This window comes from Pseudophryne corroboree, chromosome 5, assembly GCF_028390025.1.
Source record: "Pseudophryne corroboree isolate aPseCor3 chromosome 5, aPseCor3.hap2, whole genome shotgun sequence".
Taxonomy (NCBI): Eukaryota; Metazoa; Chordata; class Amphibia; order Anura; family Myobatrachidae; genus Pseudophryne; species Pseudophryne corroboree.
In genome coordinates, this window is record NC_086448.1 from 252,026,879 (window position 1) to 252,044,238 (window position 17,360).

The 17,360-nt window shown below is 44.5% G+C and overlaps 1 protein-coding gene across 8 annotated transcripts in view; it reads right to left on the minus strand.

The window, feature by feature from the left end:
- The window catches only part of NEK10 (NIMA related kinase 10), an 831,700-nt gene that overhangs the window by 15,720 nt on the left and 798,620 nt on the right, over positions 1-17,360 (minus strand). For all 8 annotated transcript variants that reach the window (XM_063922254.1, XM_063922250.1, XM_063922255.1 and 5 more), the window contains one exon: positions 12,877-12,932. In XM_063922254.1, the coding sequence (XP_063778324.1) occupies positions 12,877-12,932 (56 nt within the window). The remainder of the gene's footprint in view (positions 1-12,876; positions 12,933-17,360) is intronic.

Consider the following 17,360-nt stretch of genomic DNA (forward strand, 5'->3'; position numbering starts at 1 on the left):
ACGGCTTTTTCTTCGCTCCGGCGATCGTAATGTGATTGACAGGAAATGGGTGTTACTGGGCGGAAACACGGCGTTTCAGGGGCGTGTGGCTGAAAACGCTACCGTTTCCGGAAAAAACGCAGGAGTGGCCGGGGAAACGGTGGGAGTGCCTGGGCGAACGCTGGGTGTGTTTGTGACGTCAACCAGGAACGACAAGCACTGAAATGATCGCACAGGCAGAGTAAGTCTGGAGCTACTCTGAAACTGCTAAGTAGTTAGTAATCGCAATATTGCGCATACATCGGTCGCAATTTTAAGAAGCTAAGATTCACTCCCAGTAGGCGGCGGCTTAGCGTGTGTAACTCTGCTAAATTCGCCTTGCGACCGATCAACTCGGAATGAGGGCCAAAACCCTATGATTTCTACAGGGAACAGGTGAAAATGTTATACTCTTCTAATGCTTGCATCATGTTTGTTACTTTCTGTTTAATATGGAAATTTCTTTTAATAACCAATAATATCTAGCTGCTAGTAGAAACATACAATATACCGTAGCTTGAAAGATGGTATAGATTACTTTTGTTTGTTTTGTTAAAGTAGAGAGATTATAATTTAGTATTACCAGCATGGGTGCTTTGTAGGGTGCAACAATACTCGGCATTGCTGAACAGTGAGGAAAACTGGACATACATAAAATAGGGAAAATAAGAATTTACTCACCGGTAATTCTATTTTTCGTAGTCCGTAGTGGATGCTGGGTACTCCGTAAGGACCATGGGGTATAGACGGGCTCCGCAGGAGACTGGGCACTCTTAAAAGAAAGATTAGGTACTATATCTGGTGTGCACTGGCTCCTCCCTCTATGCCCCTCCTCCAGACCTCAGTTAGGGAAACTGTGCCCGGAAAAGCTGACATTACTAGGAAAGGATTTGGAATCCAGGGTAAGACTCATACCAGCCACACCAATCACACCGTACAACTCGTGATAACTATACCCAGTTAACAGTATGAACAATAACTGAGCCTCTCTCAACAGATGGCTCATACAATAACCCTTTAGTTAAGCAATAACTATATACATGTATTGCAGAGAGTCCGCACTTGGGACGGGCTCCCAGCATCCACTACGGACTACGAGAAATAGAATTACCGGTGAGTAAATTCTTATTTTCTCTGATGTCCTAGTGGATGCTGGGTACTCCGTAAGGACCATGGGGATTATACCAAAGCTCCCAAACGGGCGGGAGAGTGCGGATGACTCTGCAGCACCGAATGAGCAAACTCAAGGTCCTCCTCAGCCAGAGTATCAAACTTGTAGAATTTTGCAAAAGTGTTTGAACCCGACCAAGTAGCAGCTCGGCAAAGTTGTAAAGCCGAGACCCCTCGGGCAGCCGCCCAAGAAGAGCCCACCTTCCTCGTGGAATGGGCTTTTACTAATTTAGGATGCGGCAGTCCAGCCGCAGAATGTGCAAGCTGAATCGTGCTACAGATCCAGCGAGCAATAGTCTGCTTTGAAGCAGGAGCACCCAGCTTGTTGGGTGCATGCAGGATAAATAGCGAGTCAGTTTTTCTGACTCTAGCCGTCCTGGAAACATAAAGTTTCAGGGCCCGGACTACGTCCAGCAACTTGGAATCCTCCAAGTCCCTAGTAGCCGCAGGCACCACAATAGGTTGGTTCAAATGAAACGATGATACCACCTTAGGGAGAAATTGGGGACGAATCCTCCATTCTGCCCTTTCCATATGTAAGATCAGATATGGGCTTTTACATGACAAAGCAGCCAATTCTGACACACGCCTAGTCCAAGCTAAGGCCAAAAGCATGACCACTTTCCAAGTGAGATATTTTAGCTCCACGGTCTTAAGTGGCCCAAACCAGTGGGATTTTAGGAATCCAACACACGTTAAGATCCCAAGGTGCCACTGGAGGCACAAAAGGGGCTGAATATGCAGCACCCCTGTAACAACGTCCGAACTTCAGGCAGTGAAGCCAGTTCTTTTTGAGAGAAAAAAAGGGATAGGGCCGAAATCTTAGCCTTTATGGATCCTAATTTTAGGCCCATAGTCACTCCTGACTGTAGGAAGTGCAGGGATCGACCCCCCTGGAATTCCTCTGTAGGGCCTTCCCGGCCACACACCAAGCAACCTATTTTCGCCATATACAGTGAAAAAGTCTTGCTGTCACGTCTTTCCTAGCCTTTATCAGCGTAGGAATAACTGCATCCGGAATGCCCTTTTCCACTAGGATCCGGCGTTCAACCGCCATGCCATCCAACGCAGCCGCGGTAAGTCTTGGATCAGACAGGGTCCCTGTTGCAACATGTCCTGACTGAGAGGCAGAGGCCATGGGTCCTCTGAGAGCATTTCTTGCAGTTCCGGGTACCGAGTCCTTCTTGGCCAATCCGGAGCAAAGAATATTGTTCACACTCCTCCGTTTATTACAATTCTCAGCCCTTGGGTCTGAGAGGAAGAGGAGGGAATATATAGACCGACTGGAACACCCACGGTGTTACTAGTGCGACCACAGCTATCACCTGAAAGTCCCTTGACCCAGCGTAAAACCTTTTTTATCTTTTAATTGAGGTGGGACGCCATGTAGTCCACCTGAGGCAGTTTCCATCAATTTGCAAAACTGCGTGAAGACTTCCTGATGAAGTCACCACTTTCCCGGGTGGAGGTCGTGTCCACTCCCGGAATGAACACTGCTGACAGTGCGCTTACTTGATTCTCCGCCCAGCAAAGAATTCTGGTGGCTTCTACCCTCGCCACCCTGCTCCTTGTGCCGCCCTGGCGGTTTACATGAGCCCCTGCGGTCTGACTGGATCAGAACCGGTTGGTCGCGAAGCAGGAACTCCGCTTGACTTAGGGCGTTGTATATGGCCCTTAGTTCCAGGATATTGATGTGAAGGCAAATCTGTTGGCTTGACCACAAACCCTGGAATTTTCTTCCCTGTGTAACTGCCCCCCACCCTCGGAGGCTTGCATTCGTGGTCACCAGGACCCAGTCCTGAATGCTGAATCTGCGGCCCTCGAGAAGGTCAGCACTCAGCAGCCACCACAGGAGAGACACCCTGGCCCTGGGGGATAGGGTGATTAACCGATGCATCTGAAGATGTGATCCGGACCACTTGTCCAGTAAGTTCCATTGTCCTTGCATGGAACAAGCCGAAGGGGATGGCCTCGTATGATGCCATCATCCTTCCCAGGACTCGAGTGCAGTGATGCACTGACACCTGTTTTGGTTTTCAATGGATTCCTGACCAGTGTCATGAGCTCCTGAGCTCTCTCTATCGGGAGATAAACCCTCTTCTGGTCTGTGTCTAGGATCATGCCTAGGCGAGGCAGATGAGCTGTAGGAACCAACTGCGACTTCGGAATATATAGAATCCAGTCGTGTTGCCGTTTCACTTCCAGAGAAGGTGATACGCTGTCCAGCAACTGCTCTCTTGATCTCGCTTTTATGAGGAGATCATCCAAGTATGTGATAATAGTGACACCTTGCTTCCGCAGGAGCACCATCATATCCGCCATTACCTTGGTGAAATTGGTAATGACAATCCCGTACCGCAATTCTGAGGTACGCCTGATGAGGTGGATAAATGGGGACACGAAGGTATGCATCCCTTATGTCCCGATTCATTTCAGGCTTGCAATGACCGCTCTTAGCGATTCCATCTTGAACCTGAACCTTTTCAGGTATATGTTCAGGGATTTTAATACAATATGGGTCTAACCGAACCGTCTGGTTTCGGGATTATAACATGGTCGAATAATAACACCCTCTTGTTGAAGGAGACGACCCTTGACTACCACCTGTTGAAGATACAATTTACGAATTGCAGTTAACACTGGCTCCCTCTCTTGGGGGGAAGCCCGCCGGGTCCTCGGTGAGGGGGCATCTTCTCACAGTCCAGCCTGTATCCCTGCGATACAATTTCTATTGCCCAGGGATCTAACAGGGAGTGAACCCACTTGTGGCTGAACTTACGAAGGCGTGTCCCCACCGGGCCTAGCTCCGCCTGTGGAGCCCCAGCGACATGCGGTGGATTTTTGTAGAGGCCGGGGAGGACTTCTGTTCCTGGGGACTAGCTGTGTTGTACAGCTTCTTTCCTCTGCCCCCGGCTCTGACAAGAAAGGACGCACCTCAGACTTTCTTGTTTCTTTATTCGAAAAGCTGCATTTAATAATGTCGTGCTTTCCTAGGGTGTGCAGGAATATAAGGCAAAATATCAGAATTACCAGCTATAGCTGTGGAGACCAGGCCCGAGAACCTTTCTCCACACAATCCTCAGCCTTCCATATGCCTCTTAAGTCGGCATCATCTGTCCAATGTATATTCTACAGGACACGTAAAGCAGAAATCGACATAGCTTTTGTCTCTAGGACCCAGTATACTCATGTCCCTTTGGGCATGCTTTATAATTATATATCTATCACTTAAGACAGCATCTTAAAATATTTATATGCATACTAGGGTCTCAATCTCTGCTGATAAGGTACCTGTCCACGCTGCCACAGCGCTATAAACCCATGCCGACACAATCGCCGGTCTGGGTAGTATACTAGAATGTGCACACTATCTGCAGGATCCCTGGGAATAGCTAGTGCAAACAGGACACCCAAGGGGAAGATTCTCAACACATCCTGGCCCTAGTGGGGAAAGGATACAGCCAGAGAATTCTCTTGTGGGAAGCTGCCGTCTCTTGTCTGGAGATTCACGCTCTTTTTCCTCATGAGAGGAGGGAAATTTACCTCAGCATTTATCCCCTTAACATGTGTACTCTCGTGTCAGGGACCGATGAGTCATCAGTGATATGCAAATCATCTTTTATTCCAATAATCATATATTGAATATCTTTTAGCCCTCTTGGCTGTAATTTTGCATTATCGTAGTCGACAGTGGAGTTAAACTCCGTGTCGATACTTTGTTATTTTGGACAGTGAACATAGAGAGACTCTGAAGGACTCTGTGACATAGGGACAGACCAGGGTAGATTTCCTTTCTGTTCCCTAACCTTTTGTGCAATAATTTTACCTCAGCACTTACACATATCCAAACAGGTGTCGGCGTTGTCAACGGAGACACCCTCCCACACACATATCCGCTCTATCACCTCCTTAGAGGAGCCTTTTACCTCAGACATGTGGACACACGCGTACCGACACACCACACACACAGGGGATGCTCTATTTGAAGACAGTTCCCCCACCAGGCCCTTTGGAGAGACAGAGAGAGAGTATGCCAGCACACACCACAGCGCTATATAATACAGGGATGTACACTATACTGAGTGATTTTTCCCCTATAGCAGCTTATATACACAGTTTTGCGCCTAAATTTATGTGCCCCCCCTCTCTTTTTTACCCTTTGTGTACCAGGATACTGCAGGGGAGAGCCTGGGGAGCTTCCTTCCAGCTGAGCTGTGAAGAGAAAATGGCGCCGGTGTGCTGAGGAAGAAGGCCCGGCCCCCTCAGCGGCGGGCTTCTGTCCTTTTATGTACTTTAATGGCGGGGGTTAATGCACATATACAGTTTATCAGACTGTATTATGTGCTTTTCGCCAAGTAAGGTAATCTAATTGCCGCCCAGGGCGCCCTCCCCCCAGCGCCCTGCACCCATCAGTGACCGGAGTGTGTGGTGTGCTAAGGGAGCAATGGCGCACAGCTGCAGTGCTGTGCGCTACCTTAATGAAGACCGGAGTCTTCAGCCGCCGATTTTCAACTTCTCTTCGTTCTTCTGGCTCTGCAAGGGGGACGGCGGCGCGGCTCTGGGACCGGACGACCGAGGACTGGGCCTGTGTTCGATCCCTCTGGAGCTAATGGTGTCCAGTAGCCTTAGAAGCCCAAGCTAGCTGCAAGCAGGTAGGTTCGCTTCTCTCCCCTCAGTCCCACGTAGCAGTGAGTCTGTTGCCAGCAGATCTCACTGAAAATAAAAAACCTAACAAATACTTTCTTTTCTAGGAAGCTCAGGAGAGCCCCTAGGGTGCATCCAGCTCTGGCCGGGCACAGATACTAACTGAGGTCTGGAGGAGGGGCATAGAGGGAGGAGCCAGTGCACACCAGATATAGTACCTAATCTTTCTTTTAAGAGTGCCCAGTCTCCTGCGGAGCCCGTCTATACCCCATTGTCCTTACGGAGTACCCAGCATCCACTAGGACGTCAGAGAAATACAGGTAGGTGCTCATGACAGATCTTACAATTAATTGGCTCAGTGTGGCTTACAGTGGGGATTGGGAATGTTTGAGGGGGCACTGATGTAAGTAGGATAGGTGGGAGAGGAAAAACTCCAATATAGAGATGATCATCAAGCAGTATGGTTCAGCATTAAGACAGAGACTGACTCGTCCCATACAAAAACAAAGGTGTTGGATTTTAGGAAGGCTGATTTTGTAGGGATGGGAAAATGTGTAAGCGATTCTTTGGCAGAGTGGAGGAACTTGGAAACAGTGCAGGAGAGGTGGGAAACATTCAAATGTGCAATATTGAAGGCAACAGACCTTTGTATCAAAACTGTTAGGAAAAACACAAGGAAAAGGAAGCCAGTGTGGTTTGCAAAAGAAGTAGCAAATATTGTGAGAGCAAAAAAGATGGCTTTTAGGAAATATAAGCAGACACAAAATAATGAAGACAAAAAGATATATCTTGTTAGACAGAAGGAGACAAAGAAGGTAATCAGATGTGCAAAGGCACAAGCTGAGGAGAAAATGGCCCAGTCAGTGGGTAAAGGAGGCAAAACTTTTTTTAGGTATATAAGCGAAAAGAGAAAAACAAAAGGCGGAATTATAAAACTAAAGACGGACACTGGGAGTCTTGTTGAAGGAGACAATTTAATAGCAGATCATCTTAATGATTATTTTTGCTCAGTATTTACTACTGAAAGAGAGGGGAAGGGGCCACAGTTAAGTTGCAGGGATATTCAGGAAAATGAAACAAGTACATTTACAGAGGAGAAGGTCCTAACAGGACTCTCAAAGCTGAAAGTGGACAAATCTATGGGGCCAGATGGGATACATCCAAGGATATTAAAAGAACTTAAAGAGGTGCTGGTAGCACCATTGACAGAATTATTCAACCAGTCATTAGCTACAGGAGAAATTCCAGGGGACTGGAAAAGAGCAAACGTAGTCCCACTGCACAAAAGTGGAAGCAAGGAAGAGGCAAACAACTACAGACCAGTGAGTCTTACATCAGTAGTAGGGAAATTGATGGAAACACTCTTAAAAGAAAGAGTTGTAGATTATCTCAAATCTGGCAATTTACTGGATCCCAAACAGCATGGATTCACTGGGGGGAGATCATGTCAAACAAATCTTATTGACTTTTTTGATTGTGTGACTAAAGTGATGGATAAAGGTGGAGCCATGGATATAGCTTATCTAGACTTTAGTAAGGCTTTTGACACAGTTCCACATCGCAGATTGCTAAATAAACTTGAAAGTTTGGGATTGGATATTAGGATTATTGAATGGATAAGATCTTGGTTGAAGGATAGAAAACAGAGAGTTGTGGTAAATGGAGTGCATTCACAGGAGGGAAATGTTACCAGTGGCGTACCCCAGGGATCTGTACTTGGACCAGTGCTTTTTAATATCTTTATTGGTGACATTGCAAATGGCATTAAAGGGAAAGTATGCCTTTTTGCAGATGACACAAAGGTATGCAACAGGGTAGACACACCAGGTGGGGTAAAACAAATGATTGAGGATCTAGGTAGACTAGAGGAATGGTCAAGAGTCTGGCAATTACAGTTTAATGCCAAAAAATGCAAAATCATGCACTTGGGTCTCAAAAATCCTAAAGCTAAATACAGTATTAATGGCACTATACTGGAAACTACTGAGGAGGAAAGGGATCTAGGAGTCACTATTTCAGATGACTTAAAAGCAGGTAAGCAATGTAACAAGGCAATGAGGAAGGCTAGTCAGATGCTTGGCTGCATTGGGAGGGGAATCAGCAGCAGAAAGAAAGAAGTAATAATGCCTCTGTATAGGTCATTGGTACGGCCTCATCTAGAATACTGTATTCAGTTCTGGAGGCCATATCTTCAAAAGGATATTAATACATTAGAAACTGTACAAAGGAGGGCAACTAAAATGGTGCATGGCCTACATCACAAAACATACCCAGAAAGACTAAGAAATCTCAATATGTATAGTTTGGAGCAGAGAAGGGAAAGGGGGGACATGATAGAAACTTTCAAATATATCAAGGGTTTTAACAAAGTCCAGGAGGGAAACATTCTCCAAATGAAGAGAAGCAATAGGACACGAGGACATGCACTGAGACTGGAGGGGGGGAGGTTCAGGGGAAATTTGCGGAAAAATTATTTCACAGAAAGGGTAGTGGACAAGTGGAATAGCCTCCCATCAGAGGTGGTAGAGGCTAAGACAGTAGAGCAATTTAAACATGCATGGGATAGACATAAGGATATCCTTACAAAGAAATAAGGATCAAATAAGGTTAGTGTTAAAAAATAATATAAAAAAAAAAATAAAAAAATAAGGGGCAGACTAGATGGGCCAAGTGGTTCTTATCTGCCGACAAATTCTATGTTTCTATGTTTCTATGTTTCTATGTTAAAGTATTTAAAGATTTGAATGCTGTGGGAGAGTCTAGTCAGGTGTGTTAGGGAATTTCAAAAGTGGCAGCACAGGAGGACTCTTTTAGGCAGGAGTGAAAGCTGGCTACCAGAGGCAAGGTGCAGGTCAGAGGAAGAACTAAGAGGGTGAGAGGGAGAATATTTTGAGATAAAATGAGAGATGTATGAAGATCTGGTGTTACTGAAGGATTTGTACATTTGGATGAGAAATTTTAATTTGATTCTTGGTTCATGAGGGACTGTGCAAAGTGGTGTGAAAGACTCGTGTAGTGAAGAAAGAAAAATAACAATCTTATTGTTGCTTTAAAAATGGATTGAAGCTAGGATTGCTGGATGAGGGAATGCCAGATAGGAGAAGGATGAGGTATAATAGTCAATGTAGGGGAATGATGAGAAAATGGCTGAGACCTTTGGTAGCATCTTGGGTAAAACAAAGGGTATATTCTAGCAATATTTTGAAGATGGAAGCAAACAAACTGAGAAAAAGAATGGATGTCAGGAATAAAACCAAGGGTGGAAATAAGTGTGATACCTACGTGGATTTATCAGACTGTGTATATAGGGGGTCATTCCGAGTTGATTGCTAGCTGCCGTTGTTCGCAGCGCAGCGATCAGGCAAAAAATCGGCAATTCTGCGCATGCGTATGGGGCGCACTGCGCACGCACGTCGTACTTTCACAAAAGCCAATGCAATTTTACACAAGCTCGAGCAACGCTTTTCAGTCGCACTGCTGATCGTTGAGTGATTGACAGGAAGTGGGTGTTTCTGGGTGGTAACTGACCGTTTTCGGGGAGTGTGTGTAAAAACACAGGCGTGCCAGATAAAAACGCAGGAGTGGCTGGGGAAACGGGGGAGTGGTTGGCCGAACGCAGGGCGTGTTTGTGACGTCAAAACAGGAACTAAATAGTCTGAAGTGATCGCAAGCTAGGAGTAGGTCTGCAGCTACTCTGAAACTGTACAATCTTTTTTTGTAGCAGCGCTGCGATCCTTTCGTTCGCACTTCTGCTAAGCTAAGATACACTCCCAGAGGGCGGCGGCTTAGCGTTTGCACTGCTGCAAAAAGCAGCTAGTGAGCGATCAACTCGGAATGACCCCCTTAGTGTTGTTACTGACAGTGAGGGAGATTTTAGGGTGATGGATTATGGGTGGAGGGAAGATGATAAGATCTGTTTTGGACATGTGCAGGAGTCAGCATTGTAAAATCCATAAGACTTCTTTCAGAAACTTACCTCAAGATATGTATGCACGGGGAATTTATCATGGATTTTAACTTTTCAGAGGTTTTAAATTGTCTTTGCACTGAATCTTATCCTTAAACAGACTTTTCTGCCATTTTATTACAAACTATTTTGTCCATCTATGAAGATATTTTATATACTGCCAAGATTACTGTATATAAATCACTGTGAAGATGATATAAAATCAGAGCCATCAGCTGAATAGATCTCCAAGAATAAAAACGACTTAAACTGTAATTTTATATATATATATATATATATACACACACACACACACACAATAGTACCCTTATCTTGCGCCAAACTCAAAGCAGCACAACGGGGGAGATCTCTGTTGAAAGATCTCTAAAGAATACAAGATACAAACAAAATTCCCAAGTGCGCTATATAGGAACGTCTTTACGGTAATTCTTCCAATGTTGTTTCCATATGTGTAAGTTGGATATTGGAGAAAGTTTGTGACCGGGAACCTGTAACGGACACCCAAACAAGAGGCCCAAGGCCAATTAATAAAAGATTATTTTAATAACATTCATTTGAACAAATGCAATTTTTACATAGTTCATCATGTAATGAGTATACAGATAGTATATATAAATGTCAGTAAAAAAGACAACCACTGCGTTTGTTGAATAATTTGAACTCTAGATACTCCCTCACCTTTTTAAGGTGTGAGCTCACAAGGGAGTATCTTCACAAACTAAGTAGGAAACTTCTGACTGACAAACCCAACGCGTTTCATCTTATCGACTTCATCAGGGGTAACTTGTTTGGGGATAAAAAATATGAAAAAATTGTTTTAAAATTTATGAAAAAATTATTTTCAAAGGACTTATGTCCAGAATTTATGAAGAATGGTATATAGATGGTATGAGAAATTGAAAAAGTAAGGTAAGTACCTACCAAATATAGATGACAGGTTTACTTGTCATAAGTGAGTTTAAATGTAGAAAATCACAACCTAAAATTGTGGCTAGAGTATATATTTAATAGATGTGTTTAACCTACTTGATTCATTCTTACTTGAGTAGCTATAAAGTGCAGTGATTAATTCTAAAGATATAGGAGAATACCTTACATATAAGGATAGAGTTCAAATTATTCAACAAACGCAGTGGTTGTCTTTTTTTACTGACATTTATATTTACTATCTGTATACTCATTACATGATGAACTATATAAAAATTGCATTTGTTCAAATGAATGTTATTAAAATAATCTTTTATTAATTGGCCTTGGGCCTCTTGTTTGGGTGACCATTTGGTGAGGGGTGTCCGTTACAGGTTCCCGGTCACAAACTTTCTCCAATATCCAACTTACACCTATGGAAACAACATTGGAAGAGTTACCGTAAAGACGTTCCTATATAGCGCACTTGGGAATTTTGTTTATATATATATATATATATATATATATATATATATATATATATATATATATATATATATATATAAAGCCCAGATGTCCGGCTCTCTCATCGCTCAACTTACTGCGCCGGGTGCACGCATCCTAAATTGATAATACAGCGCATTGAGGCATCTAAATAAACGGATCTTGAGGCACAATTTACAAAGGAAACGTTTCAGTGCCGTTTATTATCATGGCACTTTATTGACGAAAGTGCCACGATAATAAAAGGCACTGAAACATTGCCTTTGTAAATTGTGCCTCAAGATCCGTTTATTTAGATGCCTGGAGTACTGCCTCAATGCGCTGTACTATATACAGTATATATATATATATATATATATATATATATATATATTTATTGTGACAAGAACACTGGAATAGTGTTTGAGGGCAGGTATGTTTGTACCATGTTCTTGTCTTACATGTTTTAGAAAAAGGAAAACTTCAAGGAAAGTGTTTTGTTTTGTTAGAACCTTTTCAGTTTCTGGAAAAGCTGGATAAGGGCCCTGAAAGAAAGATAGGGCAAGTTCCAGACGTTGAGCCCAGTTCGGGTCTCTGGCCTCACAGAGGGCTAATCAGGGTTTCAGCTGTGTAAGTGGGTTATAGGGCTGCTAGCCTGATTAGTGTGGGCAGACTGCCTGAGGAGACTAGAGACTCTCTGAAGAGAGAACCACGCTTCTTTATGCAAGTGAGCTATACAGTGTTTACTGGAAAACTATGTGTTTTTGTTTAGTGATAGTTAGGAACGTCTTGTGTTTAGTAAGTGCCGGACAGGCAAGGTATTTTCTTTTGGTGATTGTTTTATTTTCTGTTTAATAAAGCTGGCTGTGGCCAGTTGCACCACAATCTGGACTTGTTTGATTCTTCAGCTGCTACTTGAAGCCATTTACCCCAGGAAACGGCACCTTGTTCCATTACAGTGTTACAACCCCACACACACACACACACACACACACACACACACACACACACACGAAGTATACATATATTTGCTTAGATTATGGCAACCCTATAATTGTTTCATTATACATTTGTGTGCTGCCTATCTATTCCATATTGTGACTGCCTGTATGCTGTTCATGACCATTTTGTGTTTATCCCTAAACTCCTGTCTCTCTGTTTCCCTGAGAGGTTGAACCTTTTGTAGCTTTCCTTCTTAGTTCTGAATGCCCCATCATTTTCTCTCCTCTGCATTACTCTTTCCACCCTTTTCCCTCTGTATTAGAACTGCCTTCCATCCTTTTCCAGTTTCCCATTACCATCTTTCATCCATTCCCCTCATTTCCACTTTCCATTTGTTACCTTTTTTAAATTCCTATCTTCCATCCCTTCCTCTCTGTTCCATTCCTGCCTCCCATCCTTTCCCCTCTATAACATTTTCTTCAATGCTTCTCCCCCTTCTCATTCCTATCTTCTATCATTTTCTCTTTCCCATTTTTATCTTCTATTTTTGTCCCATTTCTACACTCCACCCAGCAATTTACTTTGTTACTGGTAATCAGTGATCACAATACCATGTCAGCTGGGAGCTAGATGAAATGCACCACTTTGACAGGTGAACAGAGACGTGTTTTATGGCTCATCCAACATGTCAAAAGGCTGTTGTTGGGTGCTAATAGGAGTACATTATTTCAACAAATTACACATACCGATTTGAAGTTAAATTGTAGTAGCCACTGTCTTCTAAAACTTCTTCGATCATTGTCTAAATGGTAAAAAAAACATGAGTTTAAAGCATACTAAAACACGGCCCCTTTCAACATTGTGCAAGGATAAAAACATTAGTGGTAAAAGATGAGATAAATAAAGGCAAAATTCCCAGTGGGACAGACCATTCCCAACTGATGCAACATTCTAGAGATACATTCTTTGAGTTTAGCCAGGTACGCACTATTCAGTTATCACGCCGATTCAGCCAATAATTGACTGATCGGCCAGATAATTGGATAGTGTATATGTAGGAGCGTTAGCTGACAAACAGCTTCCAATGCTCCTGCAATGGTCAGATCAGGTGGTCAGGATCTGGTGTACTGCACAAGCTATCTTGTTTCCGACCTCCCAGTCCCGTTGAAGAGATCTGAATGAAGTACACACTGAGCTAGAAAGGTGCACACCAATCTGGTTTATTGGACAAGCAGAACTTATCGGATATTGTGTACCCTGTATTATAGCTGTAATTTATAGTCTGTACATAGATCTGGTCAAATTATGTTCAATTCATTCTGTTCTGTTGGTTAAGATTGGGAAAACTTGTATCAATTTGTATTAGCTAAAATATGCAAAACATTGTGGCTAAATGCAGGATAAGGCTAATCTCAGAGGCGTAACTGTGGGAAGCAACGGAGGCGGCTGCCGCCGGGCTCCTGCTCCATAGGGGGGCACCTCTCCTCACGTGTATTTATACAATTAAGTTAGCCGCTGCTATCTCTTCGTCCTTTCACCTTACAAGTGACACCCTCTTTATTAGAGAAACACATTTGGCAAGTGTCATACTCAGGATTAGAACACACGACCTATTACACTGGAAGCAGACAACTTACTGATGAAACGATTTGCTCCTTATAGGAAGCTTGAGAATTCTAACTATATGAAGTTACTGCTCTGACAGGAGCAAATAGCTCCATCTCTAAGGTGTCTGTTTCCAGTGTAATAAGTTGTATGTTCTAATCCTGGGTATGACACTTGTAAAATAATTGCCAGAGAAATAAGCAGCATTGGAGCTAATTCAGACCTGATCGTAGATGTGCTAAATTTAGCACATCTGTGATCACTTACTCTGACATGCAGCGGAACTAGTCCGCCCAGCATGTCAGGTCCTGACGCCCCCCCCCCCCGCACGGGTGCACGGCGGTGATGCTTTTGCACCTGGTGAGTAGCTTCCTGCCTGCGCAGCTCCTGCGCCTTGGCAGACGGCTACCCGCCGCGTCCCGGGTCACAGCGGCTGCGTGTGATGTCACGCAGCCACCGCAGCCCACCCCCACAATGGTCCAGACACGCCTGGATTGTCCGGACCATGCCCCGCCAATGGCGTTCTAATGCCGTTAGCACGCCCCCTTCCGCCCCACGACCGCCCGCAGCCCAGAGATGCTGTTAGCATCTCACTGGGCTCCCGGGGTGCGCACTCCACAAAGGGATTCAGACTGTGATTGCTTGCGCTGCAGCGGTCCAGTCTGATTTACCCCATTGTGACTGAGCAGATCTATGTAGTGTGTAGCTAGCTGCAAACTACATAGATCTCCCTAGTTGCAATGGTTTTGAACTGACAATCGTAAGTAGCTTCATATAGTTAGAATCTGGTTTACAGGAGCAAATAGCTCTATAAGTATGGTGTCTGCCTTCAGTGTAACAGGTCATGGGTTCTAATACCTGGTGTGACTGCTAAGAAATGTGTGATTTTAAATAAATGACAATGATATATATATATATATATATATATATATACACATACATACATACATACATACATACATACATACATAGGGAAGCTGCTGGATCAGCATTCCAGTGTATAGATGCAAGGTGCCTGCGAGGCCTTGTAAAATGATATAGAGCAAAGGATCCTGGGGAAAGAACACACAGCACTGCAGGTCTTGGTGAAGAAAAAAGTAAAAGCATTTTTCTTCACCAAGACCTGCAGTGCCGTCTGTTCTTTACCCAGTTGGGAGGATCCTTTGCTCTATACAAATACATATATATATATATTTATCGGGATGGGGTTGTGTTGTCGGCGGCCGGGATCCCATCGGTCAGCATCCCAACACCGGGATGGGATGCCGGCCGCAGAATGCCAGCAAGGGGGGGGGGGGGGGGGCGAGCGCAACAAAGCCCTATGTGAGAATAGTCCCTGTTAGTGGATTTTGAGCGGGTGGGATGTACAGTAGGGGCTGATATTGTGAATGGCAGTCTCCTAACCGCCGGTCACATAACTACATCCCTATTTATCTATATATGGGTAAGGAGGGGGGCACCAATATTTATCTTGCATCAGGGCAACTGGGATGAACTTACGCCACTGGCTAATCTATATATTGATAAAGCTAAATATTTATCTTATAACATTCACTATATATTGGTAAGAGACTCAGTACGCAATGGGCGTACGGGGTACCGTAAGGGTACGCACTTAGCGTAGCAGACGCTAGGCCGTGGTCGAGACACACGAGCGGCACGTTTGCTCACGGCTTACGCTGGGTATCGAGCACGCTATAGGCGGTCCGAGTACCGTAATGCTACGCTACTAGCGTAGCGGACGCTGTGCCCACAAGAGGAACACGAGCGGCGCAGACGCTCACAGGATGACACACAGTAAACCTTGTATGCAACACAATGAAAGGCTGAGCCTATACTGTAAACCTTGGTTTTGTAATGTGAACACAATGCAATGCTAATTAACCTCTATTATATAAAAGCCGCTTGAGCGATTGAGACGCTCCGAATACCCTCAGTAATGTAATAAACAAACAATACCTTGCTAAGGTTCCAAAACCTTTACTAACGAGATTTAGTTATGTAAAAAGGAAAAAATAAGAATTTACTTACCGATAATTCTATTTCTCGGAGTCCGTAGTGGATGCTGGGGTTCCTGAAAGGACCATGGGGAATAGCGGCTCCGCAGGAGACAGGGCACAAAAAGTAAAGCTTTAGGATCAGGTGGTGTGCACTGGCTCCTCCCCCTATGACCCTCCTCCAAGCCTCAGTTAGGACACTGTGCCCGGACGAGCGTACACAATAAGGAAGGATTTATGAATCCCGGGTAAGACTCATACCAGCCACACCAATCACACTGTACAACCTGTGATCTGAACCCAGTTAACAGTATGATAACAGCGGAGCCTCTGAAAGATGGCTCACAACAATAATAACCCGATTTTTGTAACTATGTACAAGTATTGCAGATAATCCGCACTTGGGATGGGCGCCCAGCATCCACTACGGACTCCGAGAAATAGAATTATCGGTAAGTAAATTCTTATTTTCTCTATCGTCCTAGTGGATGCTGGGGTTCCTGAAAGGACCATGGGGATTATACCAAAGCTCCCAAACGGGCGGGAGAGTGCGGATGACTCTGCAGCACCGAATGAGAGAACTCCAGGTCCTCCTTAGCCAGGTTATCAAATTTGTAGGATTTTACAAACGTGTTTGCCCCTGACTAAATAGCCGCTCGGCAAAGTTGTAAAGCCGAGACCCCTCGGGCAGCCGCCCAAGATGAGCCCACCTTCCTTGTGGAATGGGCATTTACATATTTTGGCTGTGGCAGGCCTGCCACAGAATGTGCAAGCTGAATTGTATTACACATCCAACTAGCAAAAGTCTGCTTAGAAGCAAGAGCACCCAGTTTGTTGGGTGCATACAGGATAACAGCAAGTCAGTTTTCCTGACTCCAGCCGTCCTGGAACCTATATTTTCAGGGCCCTGACCACATCTAGCAACTTGGAGTCCTCCAAGTCCCTAGTAGGCGCAAGACACCACAATAAGCTGGTTCAGGTGAAACACTGACACCACCTTAGGGAGAGAACTGGGGACGAGTCCGCAGCTCTGCCCTGTCCGAATGGACAAACAGATATGGGCTTTTTTGAGAAAAAAGCCATCAATTTGACACTCGCCTGGTCCAGGCCAGGTCCAAGAGCATGTTCACTTTTCATGTGAGATGCTTCAAATCCACAGATTTGACTGGTTTTAAACCAATGTGTTTTGAGGAATCCCAGAACTACGTTGAGATCCCACAGTGCCACTGGAGGCACAAAAGAGGGTTGTATATGCAATACTCCCTTGACAAACTTCTGGACTTCAGGAACTGAAGCCAATTCTTTCTGGAAGAAAAATCGACAGGGCCGAAATTTGAACCTTAATGGACCCCAATTTGAGGCCCATAGACACTCCTGTTTGCAGGAAATGCAGGAATCGACCGAGTTGAAATTTCTTCGTGGGGCCTTCCTGGCCTCACACCACGCAACATATTTTCGCCACATGTGGTGATAATGTTGTGCGGTCACCACCTTTCTGGCTTTGACCAGGGTAGGAATGACCTCTTCCTGAATGCCTTTTCCCTTAGGATCCGGCGTTCCACCGCCATGCCGTCAAACGCAGCTGCGGTAAGTCTTGGAACAGACATGGTACTTGCTGAAACAAGTCC